Source organism: Fundulus heteroclitus, unplaced genomic scaffold, assembly GCF_011125445.2.
Source record: "Fundulus heteroclitus isolate FHET01 unplaced genomic scaffold, MU-UCD_Fhet_4.1 scaffold_343, whole genome shotgun sequence".
NCBI classification, from domain to species: domain Eukaryota; kingdom Metazoa; phylum Chordata; class Actinopteri; order Cyprinodontiformes; family Fundulidae; genus Fundulus; species Fundulus heteroclitus.
The window spans coordinates 46576-59703 of record NW_023396753.1 but is presented as its reverse complement, the minus strand read 5'-3'; the positions used below and the strand labels follow the sequence as shown (position 1 = coordinate 59703).

The following is a 13128-nucleotide window of genomic DNA, read 5'->3' as shown; positions in this document are numbered from 1 at the left end:
TTTCATTTTACATCTTTTTTTAGCGCACAGGGACGAGGTGGCCGAGTGGTTAAGGCGATGGACTGCTAATCCATTGTGCTCTGCACGCATGGGTTCGAATCCCATCCTCGTCGAAGAGCTCTTCTTTGAATGTGCATGAGCTTAATTTGAGACTCTGCAGTTGCTGTACCCTGGCTCTTCAGAGCTCACATCCCTTGTGAAGTTTGCAGCAGTAAATGCAGCTGCACACACTGTAAAAAGGGCAATATTATCAGCTTTAGCAACTCTTCTCATCAACGTAAAGCAAATTTAACTCTGAGTAATTTGGGAATTATTTTGTTTAGGATCGTGCACCCGAAACTAGGTTGGTTAGATGGTACATGTCAAATGCTTCTGTACTCTTCGTCCACTTCCGCTTTGTCTACGTGCTGTGCATCGGAAATCCTGCAGCTGGTGCCGTCATCATGAAAACATTTTTGCAAACTTTGAAAAGAGTTTGAATTTTGGGCCCACATTCGGTGGAGCTATGTTTTAGGGCCCGGGTCATCGCCCCGTGAACTTGCGTGACCTTTGTGATTTTCACCTTTTCGAGGCACCTCAAAGTTGAGGATTTGAACCAAACTCATAGAGAAGCATGTCCTGGATATCCGTAACAGGATTGCGTTAGTGATTGATGACTAGCATGTTGCTAACGTCAACATGTTAGTAGGCTGGGTGTTGGTTGAGATTAGGCCCAGGGATGGAGGCTCTTCCCGGGTGAGAGGGACCAGGAAGGGCCCTGGATGTCTGGAGCTTCAGGCTGGAGGGTTGGTAGGCTGCGTGTTGGTGGTGATTGGGCCGGGGAGGGCCTCGGGCTGGGTCTCCAGCAGCAGGTGGCTCCCCTGCCCTGCTGGAGCTTAACCAACACTTTGAAGCCATACAGGGGCACAGGCACTTAGTCTCCAAAGGCAAGCCCTTAACTACCTGCCATTTGGGAAACATCCGCAATGGCAGGGCATTGCCATCCAGTTATCGTTGTCAATAGGATATGTGCCATATGGGGACACTTTGAAGCCATACCAGGGGCACAGAGATCTTTCAGCCTTACCAGGGGCACGAGGACTTTGCTGTTTGGTTTATTTGTGTATAACAGTGGGGGGGGGTGCTTAAGAGTGGGTACCACGGTTCGGATGGAGGTACAGGTTATGGAGGTGTTCCAGACGTAGATGACCCAAAATGAGCCCACCCCCATGTCCTGCAGAAGCCCCTCAGTGGCCAAGGAAGAGTGTCCTGACAATACTCTTACAACATAATGGTGAAGGAAATAAATGTCCTTCTCAAAGCGAGTCCTTTTGTCAGATTAAATGGAGAATGCAGGCATCGATCCAGCTACCTCTCGCATGCTAAGCGAGCGCTCTACCATTTGAGCTAATTCCCCATGGCCTGAGGTGCAAAGTGACTACATATGCCCGGATCCAGTGGAAAATATGTATTGTGCAGAACATTGAAAGAATATTTTGAACAGATTTTTTTTTCATTTTACATCTTTTTTTAGCGCACAGGGACGAGGTGGCCGAGTGGTTAAGGCGATGGACTGCTAATCCATTGTGCTCTGCACGCATGGGTTCGAATCCCATCCTCGTCGAAGAGCTCTTCTTTGAATGTGCATGAGCTTAATTTGAGACTCTGCAGTTGCTGTACCCTGGCTCTTCAGAGCTCACATCCCTTGTGAAGTTTGCAGCAGTAAATGCAGCTGCACACACTGTAAAAAGGGCAATATTATCAGCTTTAGCAACTCTTCTCATCAACGTAAAGCAAATTTAACTCTGAGTAATTTGGGAATTATTTTGTTTAGGATCGTGCACCCGAAACTAGGTTGGTTAGATGGTACATGTCAAATGCTTCTGTACTCTTCGTCCACTTCCGCTTTGTCTACGTGCTGTGCATCGGAAATCCTGCAGCTGGTGCCGTCATCATGAAAACATTTTTGCAAACTTTGAAAAGAGTTTGAATTTTGGGCCCACATTCGGTGGAGCTATGTTTTAGGGCCCGGGTCATCGCCCCGTGAACTTGCGTGACCTTTGTGATTTTCACCTTTTCGAGGCACCTCAAAGTTGAGGATTTGAACCAAACTCATAGAGAAGCATGTCCTGGATATCCGTAACAGGATTGCGTTAGTGATTGATGACTAGCATGTTGCTAACGTCAACATGTTAGTAGGCTGGGTGTTGGTTGAGATTAGGCCCAGGGATGGAGGCTCTTCCCGGGTGAGAGGGACCAGGAAGGGCCCTGGATGTCTGGAGCTTCAGGCTGGAGGGTTGGTAGGCTGCGTGTTGCTGGTGATTGGGCCGGGGAGGGCCTCGGGCTGGGTCTCCAGCAGCAGGTGGCTCCCCTGCCCTGCTGGAGCTTAACCAACACTTTGAAGCCATACAGGGGCACAGGCACTTAGTCTCCAAAGGCAAGCCCTTAACTACCTGCCATTTGGGAAACATCCGCAATGGCAGGGCATTGCCATCCAGTTATCGTTGTCAATAGGATATGTGCCATATGGGGACACTTTGAAGCCATACCAGGGGCACAGAGATCTTTCAGCCTTACCAGGGGCACGAGGACTTTGCTGTTTGGTTTATTTGTGTATAACAGTGGGGGGGGGTGCTTAAGAGTGGGTACCACGGTTCGGATGGAGGTACAGGTTATGGAGGTGTTCCAGACGTAGATGACCCAAAATGAGCCCACCCCCATGTCCTGCAGAAGCCCCTCAGTGGCCAAGGAAGAGTGTCCTGACAATACTCTTACAACATAATGGTGAAGGAAATAAATGTCCTTCTCAAAGCGAGTCCTTTTGTCAGATTAAATGGAGAATGCAGGCATCGATCCAGCTACCTCTCGCATGCTAAGCGAGCGCTCTACCATTTGAGCTAATTCCCCATGGCCTGAGGTGCAAAGTGACTACATATGCCCGGATCCAGTGGAAAATATGTATTGTGCAGAACATTGAAAGAATATTTTGAACAGATTTTTTTTTCATTTTACATCTTTTTTTAGCGCACAGGGACGAGGTGGCCGAGTGGTTAAGGCGATGGACTGCTAATCCATTGTGCTCTGCACGCATGGGTTCGAATCCCATCCTCGTCGAAGAGCTCTTCTTTGAATGTGCATGAGCTTAATTTGAGACTCTGCAGTTGCTGTACCCTGGCTCTTCAGAGCTCACATCCCTTGTGAAGTTTGCAGCAGTAAATGCAGCTGCACACACTGTAAAAAGGGCAATATTATCAGCTTTAGCAACTCTTCTCATCAACGTAAAGCAAATTTAACTCTGAGTAATTTGGGAATTATTTTGTTTAGGATCGTGCACCCGAAACTAGGTTGGTTAGATGGTACATGTCAAATGCTTCTGTACTCTTCGTCCACTTCCGCTTTGTCTACGTGCTGTGCATCGGAAATCCTGCAGCTGGTGCCGTCATCATGAAAACATTTTTGCAAACTTTGAAAAGAGTTTGAATTTTGGGCCCACATTCGGTGGAGCTATGTTTTAGGGCCCGGGTCATCGCCCCGTGAACTTGCGTGACCTTTGTGATTTTCACCTTTTCGAGGCACCTCAAAGTTGAGGATTTGAACCAAACTCATAGAGAAGCATGTCCTGGATATCCGTAACAGGATTGCGTTAGTGATTGATGACTAGCATGTTGCTAACGTCAACATGTTAGTAGGCTGGGTGTTGGTTGAGATTAGGCCCAGGGATGGAGGCTCTTCCCGGGTGAGAGGGACCAGGAAGGGCCCTGGATGTCTGGAGCTTCAGGCTGGAGGGTTGGTAGGCTGCGTGTTGGTGGTGATTGGGCCGGGGAGGGCCTCGGGCTGGGTCTCCAGCAGCAGGTGGCTCCCCTGCCCTGCTGGAGCTTAACCAACACTTTGAAGCCATACAGGGGCACAGGCACTTAGTCTCCAAAGGCAAGCCCTTAACTACCTGCCATTTGGGAAACATCCGCAATGGCAGGGCATTGCCATCCAGTTATCGTTGTCAATAGGATATGTGCCATATGGGGACACTTTGAAGCCATACCAGGGGCACAGAGATCTTTCAGCCTTACCAGGGGCACGAGGACTTTGCTGTTTGGTTTATTTGTGTATAACAGTAGGGGGGGGGTGCTTAAGAGTGGGTACCACGGTTCGGATGGAGGTACAGGTTATGGAGGTGTTCCAGACGTAGATGACCCAAAATGAGCCCACCCCCATGTCCTGCAGAAGCCCCTCAGTGGCCAAGGAAGAGTGTCCTGACAATACTCTTACAACATAATGGTGAAGGAAATAAATGTCCTTCTCAAAGCGAGTCCTTTTGTCAGATTAAATGGAGAATGCAGGCATCGATCCAGCTACCTCTCGCTTGCGCCTGCTGTCTCCCGATCTACGAGCAAAGTAAGCCCAAAGTAAGCCCAAAAGTAAGCCCACTCCAGCCAATCGCAGCGCGCCCTCTGCCGGCGCTCGGCCAATCACCTGCCCCCGCTGGTGGGCTTACATTTGACCAATCGCCTTCCAGCACCCGGATCCCTCATAAGCGCTCGGAGGAAGACGCTCCGCAGTCATCTTTACGTTGACAACTGTCTGGACTACTTTGACGAGCGGTAAGTTTAAAATATATATCAATATTCTCTCTTTGTTTATTACAAATACCGAGCATGCTGCAAAGACGGCAGATTGATACGAACTCTTTCTGTTACCGTCTCGGTTTTAGCCGTTGTGTCTGTCGCTAGCTTGTACAGCGACCGTCAAGCTTTTTTCATACAGTAATAATAATATTTTACATGAATGTGATCAAGTTTGCATTTTGATCACACTTGATCGCGCTGTTCTGCTGCTGTTATAACCCGCTGCTGTAATAACCTGCGCTTCGCGGAGGTTGTGCGCGCCGGTCGCCCCACTGAAAACCGGCCCGTTTAGCGCTATTCAGATTAGTTATGACTTTCATACAGTAATAATAATATTTTACATGAATGTGATCAAGTTTGCATCTTGATCACACTTGATCGCGCTGTGCTGCTGCTGTAATAATGCGCGCTTCGCGGAGGTTGTGCGCGCCGGCCGCCCCGCTTTAGCGCTATTCAGATTACAGTTATGATCATCACTTTATGAATGATCATAAGTGCGGGCTTCTTTGATTTTTGTCTACCTCCCGCCAAGAAAATAAATTGAAATTACACTTGGTATTATAGCAACAACATTATACGAACAAGTAACACGATTATATTAACAAGTGTTGATTCATTTTTGATAGAATTATTATTAATATATCCCAATTTTATTTTACTTAATTCCCGCCTAAAATAGCGCGGTTTTAAAAACAAATGGAAATTACACTTGATATAATATTGTTACTACAACACCAACAAGTCTTATTTTTGTCTTTAATACATTTATTGCAAAAAAGTTTATTATAAAATATTTTTTTTTTAAATTCCCGCCTAAAACAATGCGCTTTATTTGCAGTATAGTACAATATTTGATACCTGGTGATGCTTTATAGCATCAGTAAATGGTAAATAAATGCTGCTGCTCATTTGTAAGTTCTTTAAATGCTGATTGTAAAAATTGACATAAAAATCCAGAGTAATGATCGTGCAATATTTCAAATGATATTTCTACCAGTCACATTGTGCTTATGCTGCTCTCCTTTTAGATCATGTATGCGTATCCTGTGTTCCGTAAAACTCCTCAGGGTCGACTCCTGATGGGGCCGACTGAGGAGGCAAATAGGAGTACGGTGGTGGTGGCCGGGAGGGCCCGGCGTAAGGAGGAGGTTCTGGCCGAGGCCACTGCCTTTGTGAGGCAGAACGGAGGGGATCCTGGTGACCAGTTCCTGGTTCTGGCTCATTGTAAGATCCAGTTTGGAAAACACCAGAACCAGAGGTTCCGCTGGCTGCTGGAGAACTCCCTGGGTTACGCGGTGTACCTGGTCAGCAGCATCATGGGGGAGGAGGAGAGGGACAACCCGCTGTCGGCCAGCAAACACCTGTTTCTCAGGTACACCTCCCAGATCAGGGAGATAGGGGAGGCTGTGGAGGTGTATCGGAAGAAACAGGCCTTGCTCCAGGAGGCCCAGAGGAGCGGTGACTCTGGGTGTTTGATGGTGGAGTTTGGCGACTTCAAGGGCAGGTCCATGAAGGAGGTGTATGAGGACCCAGGCAAGGAGGCCCAGGCTCTCGTCACCTACCTGAAGACAGCAAAGGCAAGGCCCAACACCAACATGGCCCTTTTCAAGGACTATGTGCTGAAGAGGCAGGCTTCAGCTGTAGCCCACCTGCCCACTGTGACCGCTCCTTCCTCCTCCTCCTCCTCCGCTGCTGCTCCACCTGCTGCTGCTCGACCTGCTGCCACTCAGAGCAGGCCCCTGACGGCTGCCGGCGTTAACGCTCTGCTGGCACGTGGGAAGCATTTGTCTCCCTCACAGTTGGCACGAAAAATTGTTTCTCCAGCCAAACCCTGTAAGTACTGTGGTGATTTTCATGTTGTATACGTCATATTTTAAAAAAAATATATATATATATATATATAAATAAAAATTAAAATACTTCTGACAGCTCCAGTGCCACGTGTCCCCTCTCCATCTACATCCGCTGCCCGCAGACAGCTCTTTAACTGTGGTGAGCATCATTATCACACATGCAGATACTGGATGTTGGCGACGTGTGCTCACTTTATTATTTTACAGACGCTGTTGGTGCTGCTGGGGATTTTTTTAAGGAGCAAGACGACCAGGAGATGGTGACTGTGGCCTCGCAAGCTGAGGAAAAACTACCTCAAGGTATGTGAATCAGAAACGTTTCACAAAGTAATGTGTGTTTATAAGTATTTTTAAATGACCCAACATGTTCTTTTATCTTATTGCACAGAGAATTAGCACTGATCCCAGTGTCAGTCTACACTCACTCTTCAAAGCAAAAAGGGTATTTAAAGGTGTATGTTTATTTCATTTTATCCCGATCAGCGACAAAAGCTCCTTGTTGTCGTCTCACATGTCCCCTGCTCCCCCCTGGATTAAGTGGCTGCACAATGTTGTAGTTAGAGGTGCTCCTAGTGTTGCTGTTGCTTTGTTTCACACTTGGCTCATCCCAGCTCACTTTTCTTCTTGTATCTGACCTAATGGTGCATGGGTGAAAATCAGAATGCTTTTCACTGACTCCTTCCATAACTTCACCGTCTCATCATCATATTGTCTCTCTCCTAACCATCATGCTTTGCACTAAACGTTGTAGCTTTGTAGCTGTCTGGTAGTGCTGAAAAACAAAGGCTGCGACAGTCTGTGCCTAACAACATACTAATTGGAACTTTTTCCACTCCAGCCTCAAGAGGCCCTGCTCCTCCTGCTCCTCCTCCTCCTGCTCCTCCTGCTCCTGCTGCTCCTGCTCCTGCTCTTGCTCCTCCAGCGCTGTGGACTCCTGGCCCCGTGTTCCAGCCCCCTGCAGAGCTTCCTGGACACTGGAAGGAGCATCTTCCATCTTTCCAGCAGGACTGGATCCGGAAGGCTTTATTCAGGGCTAACCCTAAAACAGGGAAGCCAGAGCTGGTGCCACAGCTCACCTTCTGGTGGTACCCTCCCCAGCCTCCGACCACCTTCACCCAGCCTCCTGCCTCTCCTGATCTCTTCTTCTGCCGCCCTTTGTTTCTCTGGATGCCTCTGAAGATGTGGTCCATTCCACTCATCTGTGTCCAGCCAGCTTGCAATAGTCACAGGCTGACTGCAGCTGGCCTGTACAGCACTGTGCGCAAGGTGCTGGACATAGATGGGTGGTATGATATGGCCACAGAGTATCTAGAGTGCAAAGGGTGTAAGAAGAAGTATCCGGCCTGGTCAGAGGACATCCTGGGACAGCTGGACATGGGACACCGCAGGAAATTCCCCGCCCTTCTGACATACAGGCATGACACATTAATGATAACAGCAACGTTCTATAATATGCTTGTGCTGCACTAAACTAAATGGTGGAAAATGTCCTGCATCACTTTAATAAACACTGAGCAGAGCTATTTTCCTGTCTGTACCGTAGGTACTCATGCGACTACAGAGTGGTCATCCTGATGCGGGAGAGAACTCAGGGCAACAGCGTCACGCAGCTTCACAAGAAGCTGCAAGAGGAGCACAGCGCAGCATGGACCCGCCGCACGCTGGAGTACTTTGCTGCCTGTGAGCCCTTCACTGACTCCTGTCTGGTCGAGCCGCCAGTGTTCTCTGCCCCCCCGCCCCTCCCGGCCCTCCCTAAACCCAAGTGGCTTCTGGCTGTGTACGCCAGGGACGTCCTGTCACGGCTGCCTGAGGTAAAGGCCAGAATAACCTCTGTGTTTGGCTCCGTGCTCAAGATGGACTCCACCAAAAAGGTAAAAACAATCAAATGTGAATGACTGTAATTGCTTTTATTTATCTATCTATCTAGATAGATAGATAGATAGATAGACAGGTGTATGTGTGTTTATTTTACTGTTTGTTCTTTTTTTTTCTTTTTTTTTTTTTTACATAGGTTACCAAGAAACTGGCCGGTGCAGCTGCCAACACAGCTGGGTGGTGCACCAATGTGGGCAACGAGCACGGCCAGGTTCTGGTGTCAGTCCTGACAGCAGCAGAGGGCCATGGACTGTGGCCCATGGCGGCTGGTCTTATGAGGCGCTACAGGGAGGCAGGAGTGGCACCTCCTGCCATAATGTATGTGGACCGGGACTGCTGCAGCCCCCACGGACAGTCACAGGTCAGGGCTATGTTCGCTGAGTGGAGAGAGCTTCAGGTGCGCCTGGACATCTGGCACTTCATGCGGCGTTTTGCAGCAGGAGTCACCACTGAGGCTCATCAGCTGTATGGAGTATTCATGGCTGGACTGTCCAGGTAAAGTCTTCATCTTGTTTGTATATTTATTGTCTAAAGTCTAAGTCTAACAGAGAACATGAACTCTGTCCAGGTGCATCTTTGAGCTGGATCCAGCTGATGTTGCTGCTCTTAGGCTGGCCAAGCAGGGGCAGCTTCTGGCCCAGGGAGTTGGTCCAGTCTCTGAGAAGGCCCTGGACCAGATGATCACCAGGAGGGAGTTGGCTCTTCATTGCCGCAAGAGGACCAGGGGAGCAGAGGAGACCGCCAGGAGGATCAAGGCCCTGGTCGATGAGATGGACAGTGAGAAGGGCAGGGACACTCTTGGAGTGCCCCTGGTGGACCACGAGCGCATTCAGCAGGTCTGGAAGGACCAGCAGAGACACATCACCTGTATTCAGGACCCAGAGGGCTTCTCTCTGTACCTGAAGACAGGGACACTGAAAAAAGGTGGTGTGGACCTCTGCTGCTACCGCTGTGCTCGTGGCTCCACCTCCTTGGAGTCCTTCCACCTCCATCTAAATCGCTTCATCCCAGGTGGCTGATTTTATCTTTTAATGTTTTTGTTGTTGTTTTAAACGCAGAGAGTAAAAGTCATCTTCTTGGTTTCCCCTGCAGGGACCAGTGCCAGCGACGCCCACTTCCAGGCCTACCTTCTGGAGGGTCTGATGCGCTGGAACCAGGACCGCATGGAGGAAGCTGTGAGAGGAAGCTGTGAGCTGAGGATTTACAGCAGCGCTGAGAGGGAGGCCATGGACCGACTCAGCCGCAAGATCCTCAAGAGGCCCTTGGACGAGCGCTACCAGCCTCCTGGGTCATATACAGGCAAGAATGATTAACCTTAGCTCAGACGTGTTGGCAGAAGAAAAAACTGTTCTAGTGGTTTCTCTGGAGATGCATCCATGGTTTTCTGATGCTGACGTCTTTCCACTAACCAACACTGACATGCAGCGCTAAAAGGAATCCTCCATTTTAAAAGCACAGAAACCAAAGCAACACATTTAGTGGTAAAAGATGTTTTTATTCTTCCTGATGAATAAACAAAGTCTAAAGCAGGTCAGAGACTGAAAGAGCCTGGAGTTTCATCACTTTCTACTTTCACTTTTATTACTTTTTACTTTCCACCACTATGGAGTGCATGTTTGAATACTTCCTTAGTTCACATTCTTGACTAATAATCTGTATTCTGCATTCTTCTACAGGGGAGCTTCTTGGCATGGAGTACCTTTACAGTCAGTCTGGTCGTTCGCTGACTGTAATGGACAACCCAGAGGAAGAGGATCGGCTGGTGGAGCTGATGGATGATGAGGCGGTGCGCGATGAAGGCTTTGTGGAGGAAGAACCCGAGGACCTGACCGTGCCCGTCCTCTTTGCTCCAGAACACAGCAGCGTCCAGCAGGCCTCCAGCCCCTCTTCCTCTGCACCGTCCACATCCAGCCGAGGAGATCCATGTCAGCTCCTCAACCAGAGTCCTCTGCCTCCTCCTGTGCCGTCTCCCCTGCAGCGCTCTGTCCAGCCTCCTCTACAGCCTCCTCCTGTGCAGCGCCCTGCTGATCCTCCTCTGCCTCCTCCTCTGCCTCCTCCCCTGCAGCGCCCTGTCCAGCCAACTGGAGCCTCTGGTCCTGCAGCATCAGCTGGGTCCAGCGTTGCAGACCAGGCCCCTGTGAGTAGACGACACGTTAGCTTCAGTGCAACATCACTGAGATTTTACATACTGTAATGTATTTTGTATTTTAATACTTTCATGCAGGCTGCAGTCCTCGGACCTGACGGCATCCCTGGCTGGGATAAGGTCCAGGACTTGGCCGAGTACCTGGTGTCCCTGCGTCAGGCGCTCTATCTGGACGAGCAGCAGGTCACAGAGACCATCCGTCTGTGGACCGCTCTGCCTGAAGGGGACAAGAGGCGGATCAATTATCAGCCCAGGCACCAAGACAAGCTGGCCCACGGCCGCTTTAAGGCCCCCAGGAATACGGGCGTCACCCCGGGTGTGGACAGCGTCAAGAGGTGCCTGATTGGTCATCCAGGGGGACCGGCTCAGTGGCCCAGCACCAGTCGTCTGGTTGAGGCTCTGTGCATTAAATTGTGTTCACTGCACAAGTCTCCAACTAAGAAGGATGGAGTGCGGCTTCCTCGGTGGACCAAGGTGCTCACGGACTACCACCACATCCACGACCTGGTGCTGGACTGCCACCCCCTGATGGAGGCCACCTCACTTCAGCTTTTTGTCCTCAACCAGAGGACTCTGACACAGTGGTAAGCACAATGTTTTTTTTTTTTACTTGGACATTTGAAATAAAAGTATTGCAGTTAATTGTTATGGTAACAATTTTCCGGCTGCAGGTTTAATCGAAGGGAGAGCACGCAGGAGATCAGTGTCCTCACCCAGGGCCTTGCTGCAGAGGACCACATCGTTGTGGCCAGCTCACAGCTGCCTCCTCCGCGGGAGAAGCTGGAAGAAGTGCCGTCCCCATCAGGACTCCAGCATGACTTTGCCCTCCCGCCGAACAGAGCAGGACAGGCTCCTAAGCTGCGGCCAGGCAGACGACCTGCTAGTGCCACAGTCGTGCAGCCCGTCACCCCAGCAGCTCCTCTTCCTGTCCCAGCTCAGCTTGTTTTATTGAACCCTGGGTCGACAGTGATGGCAGCAGGTCATCACAGGGCTGCTCCTCCCCTGGCTCCTCATTTAACACCTGCCACACAGGTGGCTCCTGCACCCACTGCCCCTGCGTCTCTGTCCCGCTTCACTGAGAGGAACAGGCGACGCAGGGCAGAAGAGGAGGCCACCGGGAGCCAGAAAAGAAAGTACGTCAGAGAAGTGGCTTTTAACAAATGCAGCAAATGTGGGCAGCCAAAAACTAAAGAGTTTGGCCACAGCCGCTTCGGCAGCGCCACTTTCTGCCCCAGTGCTTCAGGGGGCAAATCCTTGGAGCAGTGGCTGGTAGAACAGCGGCAGCTGAAGAAACCGGGAAACCCACCCTAATAATAATGATGATGATAATAATAATAATAATAATAATAATAATAATAATAATAATAATAATAATAATAATAATAATAATAATAATAATAATAATAATAATGATGATGATGATGATGATGATGATAATAATAGTAATGATGATGATTATAACAGTAATAATAACTAGAAAAATTTCTGAAGAAATTTAGTAAGGCGCCTGCCACTTGGTGCGTACCGTACCGTCAGAAATAGCAAGAGGAAGTAACACTGCAAATTTCAGGTTCCTACGGTCTTCACAGCCCTCGCAGCAGCCGTTGAAAGGTGCCATGTTAAGTCAATGGACCTCCTAGGAGCCTCTTGCTAGCACCGTTGTCATGGAGACTCACTGACAGCTGCAGCCCTCTCTGTCTGTAAAGGCAGAAGAACTCTGGCTAAGCAGCAGTTGGTAGGACCTTCCTAAATCTATTTCCAGTTAGCAACATGCTAACGGTTAGCCGCTAGCATGGCTGTGTTCAGTATCAGCGGGTGATGTTACTCTGTTAGTTTGGTTGAAATCCTGTACTGAGAAATGCCTAAAATGGGAGACAATCCTAAAATTCACCAAATCTGTCAAGCAGAAGTTTGTACAGGCTTCCTAGAGCTACTTCCGGTTAGCAACATGCTAACCGTTAGCCGCTTACATGGTTGTGTTTGGTATCACTGGGTTAGTGTACTCTGTTAGTTTGGTCCAAATCCTGTACTGGGATGAGCCTCAAATAGGGAGAAAATACGTCATTTATAATGTTGCCATGGTAACTCAAAATGGCGGGTGGTACTAAAAAATACTTCATGGGATCAGCATACATGTTTTAATATACACACTGTGAGCATTATAACACAAAAATCTTAGTCACTTACGCCGGGTTTCGAACCCACGACCTCTTGCATGCAAAGCCTGCACTTTCCATCTGAGCTATACTGTAGTGCCATATAAGGTCATGCAGTATTGGGACCATAAGGGGTTTGGTCCCCCATTGAAAAACATTGGATGTTTGACACCTCATAGCTTGGAGATGCTTTATGCCACGTAGCCCAAATTTCTTGTGGAGCTTTCTCTCTAAAGGAAGAACAGACTCTGTGAAGCAGAAGTTGGTGAGACCTTCCTAAAGCTACTTCCGGTTAGCAACATGCTAACTGTTAGCCGCTAAGAACATTGTGTTCAGTATCACCAGGTGATTGTACTCTCTCAGTTTTGTCCAAATCCTGTACTGGGAAGTGCCTCAAATAGGGGTGCCAATACTTAATGTCACCAAACGTGACAAAAGTTCATGGGACAGATTGGCCTCCTTTAGAAACTCAGCCTCACCACATCTGGGCCCAGAAC

The 13128-nt window shown here is 49.0% G+C and overlaps 1 protein-coding gene and 3 non-coding genes across 4 annotated transcripts; all 4 read left to right on the top strand.

The window, feature by feature from the left end:
- Positions 1-31: 31 nt before the first annotated feature.
- On the top strand, positions 32-113 carry trnas-gcu. The gene has a single exon. It is a non-coding gene; the product is annotated as a tRNA-Ser (tRNA).
- Positions 114-1521: 1408 nt separating this feature from the next.
- On the top strand, positions 1522-1603 carry trnas-gcu. The gene has a single exon. It is a non-coding gene; the product is annotated as a tRNA-Ser (tRNA).
- Positions 1604-3011: 1408 nt separating this feature from the next.
- On the top strand, positions 3012-3093 carry trnas-gcu. The gene has a single exon. It is a non-coding gene; the product is annotated as a tRNA-Ser (tRNA).
- A 1020-nt stretch (positions 3094-4113) lies between these two features.
- LOC118559685 lies at positions 4114-11828 on the top strand. Its single transcript, XM_036130340.1, has 12 exons — positions 4114-4577; positions 5630-6434; positions 6531-6593; positions 6662-6754; positions 7293-7869; positions 7998-8325; positions 8466-8824; positions 8898-9340; positions 9422-9628; positions 10006-10466; positions 10554-11059; positions 11147-11828. Exons 2-12 carry the CDS (start codon positions 5633-5635, stop codon positions 11784-11786), a joined length of 4479 nt encoding a protein of 1492 aa, XP_035986233.1. The 5' UTR covers positions 4114-4577; positions 5630-5632; the 3' UTR covers positions 11787-11828.
- The last annotated feature ends 1300 nt before the right edge of the window (positions 11829-13128 follow it).

Excerpts from the sequence above, each read along its gene's own strand:
- LOC118559685 (XM_036130340.1), top strand. The coding sequence starts at position 5,633 with ATGTATGCGTATCCTGTGTTCCGTAAAACTCCTCAGGGTCGACTCCTG. Across the intron at positions 6,594-6,661 it reads CAGACAGCTCTTTAACTGTG|ACGCTGTTGGTGCTGCTGGG; the intron begins GTGAGCATCATT and ends ATTATTTTACAG. Across the intron at positions 8,326-8,465 it reads AGATGGACTCCACCAAAAAG|GTTACCAAGAAACTGGCCGG; the intron begins GTAAAAACAATC and ends TTTTTTACATAG.